This window comes from Phoxinus phoxinus (assembly GCF_949152265.1).
Source record: "Phoxinus phoxinus genome assembly, chromosome: 18".
Taxonomy (NCBI): domain Eukaryota; kingdom Metazoa; phylum Chordata; class Actinopteri; order Cypriniformes; family Leuciscidae; genus Phoxinus; species Phoxinus phoxinus.
In genome coordinates this window covers 16098645-16111164 of record NC_136893.1, presented here as the reverse complement: position 1 = coordinate 16111164, position 12520 = coordinate 16098645, and the positions used below count along the sequence as shown (strand labels likewise).

General features: G+C 40.4%; 1 protein-coding gene across 1 annotated transcript; it reads left to right on the top strand.

The window, feature by feature from the left end:
- Positions 1–828: 828 nt before the first annotated feature.
- adnpb (activity-dependent neuroprotector homeobox b) lies at positions 829–12033 on the top strand. Its single transcript, XM_079589028.1, has 4 exons — positions 829–1355; positions 4623–4738; positions 7921–8013; positions 8115–12033. Exons 2-4 carry the CDS (start codon positions 4631–4633, stop codon positions 10926–10928), a joined length of 3015 nt encoding a protein of 1004 aa, XP_079445154.1. The 5' UTR covers positions 829–1355; positions 4623–4630; the 3' UTR covers positions 10929–12033.
- The last annotated feature ends 487 nt before the right edge of the window (positions 12034–12520 follow it).

The following is a 12520-nucleotide window of genomic DNA, read 5'->3' as shown; positions in this document are numbered from 1 at the left end:
ACAGCAGTCCATAACTTTTGGCACTCTAGTGGTTATTAAACAGAACTGCATGCGTATTGCGGAAGAACATTGCAGCCGGAACTACTTCTCTCATGTCTATGACGAGTCACTCAGAGACAGTGTTACTCTGCAGCGGTGCCGACTCGACCGGCCTAAAATAGTCCGAATATAAACACTGATTATAGGTGTACCATAGTGATTCAGGATAAGACACAAACACGGTTTGGAACATTGATTCATGATGTACACACTCAATATCAAATTTTTTATATATTGAGAAAATAAAAAAAAATTACGGACTCCAGCTTTTATTTACCAATTACATTACGTGGGCCAGTCAAGGATAGCCAGAGGGCCTGATGTGGCCCGGGGGCCGTACAATGCCCAGGTCTGGTCTAGAGTGTTCAGTCCCAAATGACACCCCAAACTTGTGTAATGTAAGGAATTGCTCTGGATGAGCTTTCTGCTGCCACCACCACGGGGGTAAAACTCCAGAGCTCAAGGCCCAGAGGGTGGGGGAATCACCATGGCTCACAGTCTGCAACCCTAGCACTTGACATGCAGAAGTAGTCCCGGTGAGTTGCGCATGTGCGCGGTACAGCGCCACCACCCGAACTCATGATGCTCCGATGCTGGCTGAGTACTGAGGCACTGTATACATCCGACTCTCTGCGGGGGTAGATACCAGATGCAGAATTGACGCATTCACCTCTGCCCAATCAAGTTTCAGCCGATGGCGCCCCCTATGGGTTCATTCCATGTAACTGCACCCTGGGGCTGTTTACACCAATTTCGGGAGCATTTAATAAAAGGTTATATGCAAGCACAGACACTTGTGCATTTCAGGTAAGCTAAGGTAGAGGGTTAATAGTGGATTGGTGGTCGTCTGACACCTCTCACCTCATAATCCCACACCCAACGCCTCTCCGTCGGTACAATGCTTTTTTATGCTAATCAAACACACATGTCACTTCCGCCCTTTTTCACACGCCATTTTGGATAGTATAGGTACTGGACCGGGTCGTATTGTTTAAGTGGATGGGGGATTACGTTAATTGCTGTCAATTATACCGTCCTCGCGCGTCTTGTGTACTGTGCATCATCGCAAACGCAGCACGCGCTCGGCGGTTCACGTTCCTTCTTCTTCCAGGACCACCGTAGACAAGCACAGGCAGTGCTAGATGAGTTGCAGCACTTCATTCCCGGCAAACAGACAGCTCTGGTTCGGCCCGTGACAGGAGTCGAGCTCCCTCTTTCGGCGTGGTGTGTCCGCCCGTGAAGCGGAGGACGAGGCGCTCAACTCGGGAGGCGGGAAAGTGACATTACGGGCTGCAGCTTGCGGGAGCGCGGGCCAGGTAAACTCTCTTCCCATCGTTGTGTGTTTGGGGAAAAAGAAACCGAATCCAGTAATTCGCGTCTAAGACCCGGAGGAAAGCTTGAAGGGAGTAAATCCGACCCTCAGATGGAAAATGTAGCTAATTGCACGTGCCATACGGTTGTTGAGCAGTTATATCAGGTCATAAATTAAAAATAAAGTTTTTATATATTCTTACCGTTGTAACTGTAACTGAGGGTTTGGTATCCGAACGGGGGTTTTATCATTTAACGTTACACAGACCCCAAATCAGACTACTCACTCCAGTTTCACTATTAAAAATCCGTTTGCTATGACAGTTAGGCTAACTCATCACGAATAGCTCGCGCTGCACCGAATCAATTCTTAAAGGGACCTTCACCAAAAAAATAAAACCAATTATGTCATCGTTTATTCGACCCCATGTTCTAAATCCATTTTCTTTGATATACTTATAAATATGAGATGTTATGTTAGTCAGAACGACGGCCTCAGTCACCATTCAGTTTTGTTGCATGGGAAAAGATGCACTGAATGGTGACTGAGGCTGTCATTCTGCCTGACAGCTCCCTTTGTGTTTCACAGAAGAAAAGAAAGTCGTGTTTTTTGAACAACATGAGGGTGAATAAATTATTTGAATATGATTATTATTATATATTGTACTGTCGCAGTTTTACCAATAACGAACCAAAGTTGGCGCTTACTGGATTTGATGGCGTTTGACATGTCAACAAACCAAACAGTTCAACGTGTGACTGTTATTGGACTCTAATTGGTCAGTTGTTCTCCTCGTCAGTGTGTTGTCATTTACTTGTGTATTTGGTTTTCCATGCAGTTGATGGTTGGTCTATGAATTGTCAGTGTGGACTTTATTTTAGTATTTACCATCCTTGGTTCTGGTAGTTGAGTATAGATGTCTTTTAGCAAATAGCAGTGCTTGGATTTATATATATTCAGTTTTACTTTGGCAGTTGTAGCTGTGGTGTTGGGCCTTTGATAAACAGATGATGCTGAATGTATTTGACAGCATTATTTTTTTCTCATTAACACAGCATGATTTTGGATATGGGTGACCATAAGATAATTACAACGTGACAGATCACATATATTTTATTTTTCAGTTTTATAAGTTGAGTTTTGCTGTGTATATGTGTATATATACCCAGTCATCTGTATTCTGTAGGTGATCATCAAATAACCTCCACACTGCAGAAATGGCTTCCCATGCACTGGCCTCTGCTGTTGCCTCAACAGGAGGCGCCATTCCAGGGTTGTAATGCAGAAGCCTGCACAAAAAAGGGAGTGGAAAAAGGGCAGGCAGAACAGGGAGAGGCTTATATAACATGGAGGAAGAGCTGTTCTCTAGCGCCATCTACAAAGGATGGGAGAAAGTCAGCGAGGAGATGAGAAACGCCTAACCAAAGAAAGAGACCCCATTCAGTGCTGAAGTGAAACTGCTGCTCTTTGTTCAAGCAGGGTGTACTGTGTGATGCTTGTCATCAGTGAGGCCAAGGGCTGATGCAGGTTTTCCATGAAGACCGGTCAGATAGGTTCATGACCTTTGACCTTAGTTGATCTTTGACCTCATTTCTGAAGGCTGCAGTGGGCAGTTATTCAGCGTTGCGATTGTGCATGTTTATTTCTTCATTTACTATATTTGTTAGAGCGCAGATCTGCAGTGCTGCTGATGCTGTAGAATTTTGGCCACAGAATTGTTGGATGTGTCTGTGTTTTTGGTTGTGCCATCATATTTTGAAACAGTGCCATCCCAACCAGGAGTACATAGACATCATGTACTGAAGCACTTTTACTCATGAGGATTTTCAAATGTAAAATATGTACACTGTAAAAAAATATTGTTGGTTTAACTTAAAATTAGGTAAATCATTTAAGTTGGTAAATGCCTGATGAAGGTTATGAGACCGAAACGTTGCTAATATATATTTTTTTATACTTTTTGCAAGTATTGATAGTGTCCTCTTAGTTTTTTTTTTTTGGTTTAACTTTTTTTAAAGTAAGTAATTTGAATAAATTACATAAGTGTAATCTGGTTGCCTTAATTTTAAGTTCATTGAAATAAATAAAAAATCGTTAAAACAATGAAGGAGATTGGTTTGATCAACAGAAACTCAAAATACTGTTATCTGAACCACATCAATTATCTAAGTTGATTTGACTAAAGGAAAAAATTTTGTGATTAAATCACAAAATATTTTTTTTACAGTGTATTCCATTCAAAAGTTTTGGGTCCGTAAGATAAAAAAAATTGTCAATCAATTGTGGGAGTAAAGATGCATAAAAAGTGAGAGTTAAGACATTTTTAAATGTTAAATAAAATCTATATCAAACATTCCTGAAAAATAGTGTCACGGTTTCCACAAAAATATTAAGCAGCACAACTGTTTTCAACTTTGATAATAATAAGACATTTTTCTTGAGCAGCAAATCAACATATTAGAATGATTTCTGAAGGATCATGTGACACTGGAGCCTGGAGTAATAATGATGCTGAAAATTTAAACTCTTTCCAATTAATTATGACTGTTGATGCCCTTTTTACATCCTGTGCATATGTTTTCCCAAGTCTCATCCTCTATATTATCATTCCTTTCAAACTCTCACTTTGTCTTTAAGGGGACCGTAGGCCTATTATCTGTTGAATCAAGCAGCAGTAGTCTTGGTCAATGGATGATAGGCAAACGTTTGGATTTCCTGCCTGACATACAGTAATTACCTCAAGCATCTGCCGTTAATGATCTGTCCCTCATGTACTGCGTGACTTCCATGGAGTTTTTTTTCTGAGACTAATAAAAAATTTGGTCGACTCGACTATTAGGGGACATCCCTTGTATTTTCGTAATTCTCATTGACATTCCTATTTGTATAAGTAGTACCTTTGATGATAATTACATGCCACATAGGCCTAATACAAAGTCAAAAAAGTCAAAAGTAAGTTGGCTTTTTGCATTTTGTGATTAGCAAGCTCATTTCCCCAGGCTGTGATCAGGACTTAGAGAAAGATACTGACTCATTTGTTGTGCTTTTTGACCTTTTAATCTTCTTTTGACCATTTCTCTGACATGAAGCTTGTTTATGGTCTGGATTATGGTTCATTATTGATGGCCAGTTTGATAGTGTCACAGTGAGATATTGATATAATTGATATAACCAATCAATGATTTTAAAAAATGTATTGTTCTCTAAAATCATTCAAACAATACATAATGTGTGTACTCATTTGTGATGGTAATAATGTGATTTATTTCAGGTGACAGAATGTTTCAACTCCCAGTGAACAACCTCAGCAGTCTAAGGAGAGCTAGGAAAAATGTGAAAAAAGTGCTGGGTGACATTGGCTTGGACTTTTGCAGGGAGCACATTGATGTAAGTAAATATGATGTTTGACTTGTTAAATGTCTACATAGGCAAGGAAGTACTACATACTCACTATCATGGACCATATGATTCACCTTAAGACAGAACACAAATTTTGTGTTTCCATTTTACATTCTGTGTCACAGTGGTACTATTTTCTTTTTTTACAAGGGATGCTCCGATCAGGATTTTTTGCAGCCGACACTGACTACCAATTTCTTGTCATCATGATCGGCCAGTCCCGATTATTCAAACTTTATAAGTTAAATTCAGTTCACAATTATTAGTGTATTGGTATTCATAATGTGCCTACACATTGTTTCAAAGCATATTGTTTCTACTTTACAATTTAGAGGGATCTGTTATCAGAGGTCACTGTGTCCAAGTAATAGGGATGGGAACCGAGAACCGATTCTTCTTCAGAACCGGTGCCCAGTGAATCAATTCCTTGGAACCGTTAGCATGCCTGCTTAACAATTCCGCTTATCGGTTCCGCTCGTTGCAAATGTGTCATGACGTCATACACGCGCTGCGTTGTTTTAATTCAGAACGCGGCAAACATGGCAGAGGCAGAAGCAGAAGTTCGACGCAGAAGTATAATGAGGCCTTTAACGGGACGCCACTTTGCTTTCCGACCAGCCATCGCGTGCTGTCTCACACACATTCACTCGCACACATACATACGCACTCACTCACTCGCGCGCGCGCGCACACACACACACACACACACACACACACACACACACTTGCGCACACACACTTGCGCACACACACTCTCTCGCACACACACTCTCTCGCGCTCACTCACTCACTCACACAAACGCACATATGCTCACTCACACACTATCTCGCGCTCACGCACACACTCCCGCTCTCACTAGCGCACACATACACTCTCTCGTGCTCACACACGCACTCTCTCGCGCTCACTCACTCGCACACAAACGCACACATGCTCACTCACACACACACTCACTTTGAGAAGTAGCTCACCTATACTTTTAGATTTGTTCTGAGGTTGCTACACATAATTTGTGTATATGTGCTCTGTGCTGTTTCTTCTGATCAGATATTAAAGCGAGTTAATACAAACAAACAAATTTGTACTTATTCCCTCACCCAATGAGAATCGATAAGAGAATCGATAAGGAATCGGATCGATAAGCAATATCGATAATGGAATAGTTAAATCCTTATCAATTCCCATCTCTACCAAGTAATGTCCTTATTTTGAAAATGTGTAGTTCTAAGATGATACAAATCATGCTGTTTGCTATCATCTAATAATTTAAGGAAGAAACAATGAGCTTGTTAAAATAATTATTGCAAGTTTTGAACATAATGATTACAATACATAGAACATTTTGCAGTGACATTTAGATATCGTCAAGTACATGGTCTCATTTGATAGAAATAAAACCTTTCAAATTTTGAAGAAATTTGGAGGTACTTATGTTACAACACTGCTAAGAAAAAGCCATGCAATTTATTGATTTATTATGTTATTATTCATGTTTGACTTGATGACTATTAGAAAGTATATGACAGGTCATATAATTAGTTTTGGGCTTGTTCACAATCATGTCAACTGCATGTGGGTCAAATTTTGTGTTGATATCTCAAAGCAATCAAAAGTTATGGCAGTTAGAACCAAGATAGCCTTTTTATAAAAAAGTTTTTAAAACCTCTAGTCTCCAAACAAGTTATCTGATTGTTTTATGGAACATAAGAACTACTTGCAAGTGTAAACGCCACAATAAAGCATAACAATATTTATAATTACATAGAATAAGTAACTAGAATAAAATAAATAAAATAAGTAACAAGTGATAAGATCCTGGTTGATGAGTGGTCTTCCAGCAATGTTTCAGCTGTGCGCTCCTGTTCTATGGCGCATGGTAAATCAAGACCTGTCATTCTGATCGATCAATCCAATCCGAGTCCCAAAGTCTGGTTCAATTGACTAGTAGTTTAGTTGGGCTTGTGCGCGGTACATGTAGTGTGATTGCTAACTGCTCCGAAGCACAGAACAGCTACTACGCTTGTGTGCGCTACTGTCATCATTACGACAGCAAACATTTTCTATAACTACTTGGACAGTACACTTTTCAATTAATTTAAATTATTTTAGTATATTTAGCTTTATAACAGGTCTAATTCTCACCTTATCAATCACGCCAGGGCACGGTACAAGGTAGGGCTGCACGATATATCGTTTTAGCATCGATATTGTGATGTTTGCATCCGCGATAGTCACGATGTGCGTTGTCAAGTATAGGGATCATAGTTGATCGGTTCCTGTTTGATTAATTGCAAAGTTTAACCATCATAGAGTGAAAGTTTATCATTTGCAATGTCAAGTCCTGTCAGTTTAAACATCAAGTGCAAAAAGACTAGAACTCGCGCAGGGTTTTTTGTGCGCGCAAACAGAGCCGTTTTTAATTAAAACTAAATTTGAGTTTGAACGGACATGTGCACGAAAAATTAAGTCAAAATGCCTGTCTCGGAAAGTATCCTCGTAAACATAGTCGGTTATGTGTTGTAAACATGAAAACGTATGCATATCATAATATACACGATATTGGGTCCTTGCATTCGTTTTAAAGTGACAGCAGCCTAATGTACCCGGAGCTTTTATGTTTCACCAATATTAATTAAACAACAAAAGAGAATATCACTATACTAAGTTTGAACCCTAATAACACGTGCTGAGTGAACGCTAAGTAATCAAAAGCATTTAACAGAAGTTAAGTTACTCTCTCAGAAGTTTCTCTCTCTCTCTCTCTCTCTCTCTCTCTCTCTCTCTCTCTCTCTCTCTCTCAGAAGTTTCTCTCTCTCTCTCTAATAATTGTGGAAAAAAATTATTTATAAAAAGAATGCACATTTTGATTATTTCTTATTCTTTTTGGCTATTTGCGAATGCTTCCTCTTTTAATCAAGATATAAATTCTTAAATAATTGTTTAGCTTTATCCCCCAGGCATACATGTGAACCTGTTCTAACATTACTCACCGTACTTGATTTGCAGTGTCTGTTTTTTTTCTCTCAGTATTTTTATTGTTTCTACACCTTTCTCTCTTTTGCACTGAAGTACATGTACAAAAGTATATGATAAAATTCTTCTAAAATACTTGATATGGATATACAACCATATAAAGCATTTTTCACTCATTATTATTTTTCCCATACAGGACTATAAGGACTTTGTTCCCAATGAGTTCTACATTAAAAACACTGTATGGGACGATGTGTGTATGTGGGATCCCTCAATGACCAAATCACAAGTGAGTAGTATCTTAAATGTTACTTAAAAAAAGGAAAATAATATTTTATCTGTTTGTTTTTGAGTACATCTCAATTTTTCCTTACCCATTTGTCTTCTTAGGACTACCGCTCAAAGCCTTTCTGTTGTTCAGGATGTACATTCTCCTCCAAGTTTTTCTCTGCCTACAAGAGTCACTTTCGTAATGTGCACAGTGAGGACTTTGAAAACCGCATTCTCCTGAACTGCCCCTATTGCACTTACAATGGAAACAAAAAGACTTTGGAGACACACATTAGACTGTTTCATATGCCCAATGTGGTGCGCCAGAATGTTGGAGGACCTCAGGGAGCAGGGGTTGGTTTGAAAGATGGTGCTCGACTGGATAAGACACGTGATAATATAGAGCAAGCAGTGTACTACTGCAAGAAATGCACTTACAGAGACCCACTATATAATGTGGTGCGAAAGCATATCTACCGGGAACATTTTCAACACGTAGCGGCACCGTACTTGGTGAGGCCTGGTGAGAAGATAACACCACCCAATGGGACAACAGCAGGCTCTGGTACAGGGAGCAATGCTGATTCTAGTGGTGCCAACAGTACGAGCACAGCCATCCACTGCAAACGGTGCCTCTTTGTACCCCGTACTTATGAAGCCCTTGTGCAGCATGTCATTGAGGACCATGAGCGCATTGGTTATCAAGTTACTGCTATGATTGGGCACACCAATGTAGTGGTACCTCGGGCGAAGCCTGTGATTATGGTGTCCCCTAAAGCTCAGGGTGATAAGGGCCTCATTGGTGTCATGCCAAAGGGTACAGTAGTGACTGGGGTACGGCCTTTATCCACTCAGCAGCTGAGCCGAATTGTCATTCCTAAAGGAAGTTTGAACTCAAGTGGTCTCCTGTCAGGTGTTCACCTGAAACAGGGGGCATTTGGTCTGAAGCCAGGGACTACACAATCCTTGACCATCGGAGGACAACAGGTTCAGCTCTCAATCCCACAGCAGTCTCAAACAAGCAAACCACAGCTTTCTGCTAGTCTCCGCAGTTCGATTTCTGCATCTGCATCCACTTCCATACTAAAGATCCCTCAACTGAACTCTCGAGTTCAGGCAGCAGCTACTACGGTGTCATCTGTTACCTCCAAGAAGGGAAACTCTGTCATCGGCACATCTTACACTCAGAAATGGAAGATCTGCACCATCTGCAATGAGCTCTTTCCAGAAAACGTGTATAGTTCTCATTTTGAAAAGGAGCACAAAGCAGAAAAGGTACCGGCGGTAGCCAACTACATCATGAAAATTCACAACTTCACCAGTAAATGCTTATACTGCAACCGTTACTTACCCAGCGACACACTTCTTAACCACATGTTGATACATGGCTTATCTTGCCCGCACTGCAGGGCCACATTCAATGATGTGGAAAAAATGGTGACACACATGCGAGGGGTACATCCCAACGAATCCGTCGGGCCACGGACAGACTCCCCACTTACTTTTGACCTCACGCTTCAGCAGGGAAATCCCAAGAATGTCCAGCTGATCGTCACCACATATAACATGCGGGATGCCCCAGAAGAATCTGTGGCATTCCATGCCCAAAACAACGCATTACCACCATCATTGCAGGGGAACAAACAGGTTACCACACACGTCCCAAAGATACCCTCAGATGCCTCAGACGCCATATCAGCTAAGTCTACACCTCAAGCGGCTGTACCTTATAAAAAGGATATAGGCAAAACACTTTGTCCTCTTTGCTTCTCGATTCTTAAGGGACCCATCTCAGATTCTCTAGCTCACCACTTGCGTGACCGCCATCAAGTTATACAAACGGTTCATCCTGTGGAGAAGAAGTTGACTTACAAGTGTATCCATTGCCTTGGCGTCTACACTAGTAACATGACTGCTTCCACTATCACTTTGCATCTAGTGCACTGCCGAGGTGTCAGCAAAACTCAGAACGGCCGGCCTGCTCCTTCTGCAAGAGTTGCACAGGCCCAGGGGGCTGGTCTTAAACGGGCAGGCTTAGCAAATTTAGACCAAACTGAGCCAAAGAGAAGAAAATCCGGAACTGATGACCAGACTGGTCATAGCCCACCACTTTCAACTGACAAACAAGACGACCCTGTAGTCTTTGCCTTGGACCCGAAGGGTTACGAGAATGAGTCCTACGAGACACGAAAAGCTTTCCTCACTCAGTACTTCAACAAGCAGCCTTACCCCACTCGCCAAGAGGTGGAGAAGCTTGCGTCAAGTCTCTGGCTTTGGAAATCTGACATTGCGAGTCACTTCTCAAATCGAAGGAGGAGATGCATGCTGAATTGTGAAACGTTAAACACTCGGGTCCTGTTGGGATTTAAAATGCAAGACATTGTAGATTTGCATCAGCCCATTAACTTTGACTCAAAATGCTATTTCGAGAACCATAAACATGACCATAAAAGACGAACTACTAAGTATCGCATTGGCCGATCTGCAAATGCCATTCGCTTTCGACAAAGAGCTACAACCAATGGTGAACTGCAGCAGAAGCATGGGACGCTAACAAGGGGTTCCGCCAAAGCCTCGCTTCACTCAAATGGTCAAAAGGTCATCATAGGGAGTAACTGCAATGATTCAACAAAGAGCACCTTAAAACCTGGAGCACTTGCCAATTCTGAACCAATTGCTGTCGACTCGGACAGCGATAATGAGGTGAATGCGCAAAATGCTAGTCTAAATGCACAGTCGCTTAGTGAGGAACCAGAGACAAATGATAAAGGGGATGGCAGTGACTCTGACATCCAGGAGGATGCCCACAGCGAAAACGGCTATGGGTCGGAAGACTTGTTAAATGAAACGAGGCAACGAAAGGGCGAATGTCAGTCAGGTATCACAAACAAGCTTGAACAATCAGAGACTCAGTTAACCAAGCAACAGGTCTGATTTCTGGACAGGGTTAATGCACATGTATACTTTTGCTGTACTTTGATGTACACCAACAATGCTGCCTCATTGAACTTCTGAATCTGGACCTTGGTTACCTTACAGATGGTAGCTATAAGAATCTGCTTTTCCCTCAACACCTAAAGCCATTTGAGAAAGGCAAAAAAAGTTATGTTTTACAGTTTAAGTATGAAGATGAATGCAAATTGTTTGATTTGGAAGCTGGGGTTGACCTCCTCAGGATAGGGAAAGAAAACTCAACATTCACCAAACAATACATGATTTGCCTTTAGTTTGTTCCTTTAACACCCATAAGCATAACCATACTTGTTCTTGTTAATGTTCATTCAGCCGCTATTGTGGCTAAAGGAGTGATTATTAGAACCAACAGGTATTATTAAATTTTATGTTATCCTATAGCATTGGTAGTGTATATTTGTACAGTCTTTTAGATATGTCTAAGGAGATGTGTAGGTGTACTCAATGATAAAAAAAAATATTTGCTATACTTTTTGTGCTCACACTTAACGTTTATATGCTCTTCATTGTTTCACATTGACAATGGATGTGGCTTCGGTGGCTGTTTTTCCTGTTTACTTTTATTAACAAAAGTATAGCATTTTGCAAAAAAAAAAAAAAAATCCAAGTATAAATAAAGCAAAATAAAAGAACCTAATCCCTTGCTTTTGTTTTGCCTGTTTATAATTGAAGCATCATTTTTTATAAATATATTCACCATCCTGTAACTTGTGTTTTGCTTTCAGAGCAGCTTTCCATACATCCACATCTGCCCTAACGTAAGAGTATTTGGCATTTAAATTGACCACTGTAGCATTGTGCTAAGTAGACTAGCCTGTGTTTGGTCCAGCCTCCGCTGACTGCTATTGTTTTCTTTTTATAGCAGTTACACTTTTCTTTTTTAATTTCCTCCATCTGGACTCTTGTGGCCTCGGGCCCAGAATGAGCATCTCTGTTCAGTCTAACTTTCTGTATGTTTAAACTTTGTAACCTCCAGTTTATGTTGTTTTTGTTTTGTTTATCCCCTTTATTCTATCTTTCTTTGTCACTGCAAGCATTTCTGAACAATAAAGTACTGTATTGTCCATCTCACAATGCTTCTAACCCTGGTCAGTCTCTATCATCTTTGTCTTTTTCTATTCCCTTTGACCTTCTGGTTTTGCTGGTTTGGACTGCTGCAAACTACACATTTCAGGGTTGACATTTTTTGTGAACTAATGGAAATTATGATGTATAATATTCAATATTCTCTCTAAAAAGTTGTGTAGGTTGGCCTGATAATTTGAGTAACACTGGTCTTAACCTCAACCCGTAACACCTCATAACCCAATTCTCTGATCTTGCTTTTTTTTTTTTTTCTTTGCTTGGGCACAGAGTTTGTAAGGGAGTTGCATATTTTAGTTATTAGAACTTGAGACTTTCTGGACTAAAAATACAGCAATAAAGATTTAATAACATAAAAAAAACAGCATAGGTTGCATGTGTTCACTTATCTAATAATAACACGTCTTTATTATAAGTCAACATAAAACATCGTTCACAACCTATTTTATCACTGTAATATAACATTTCTA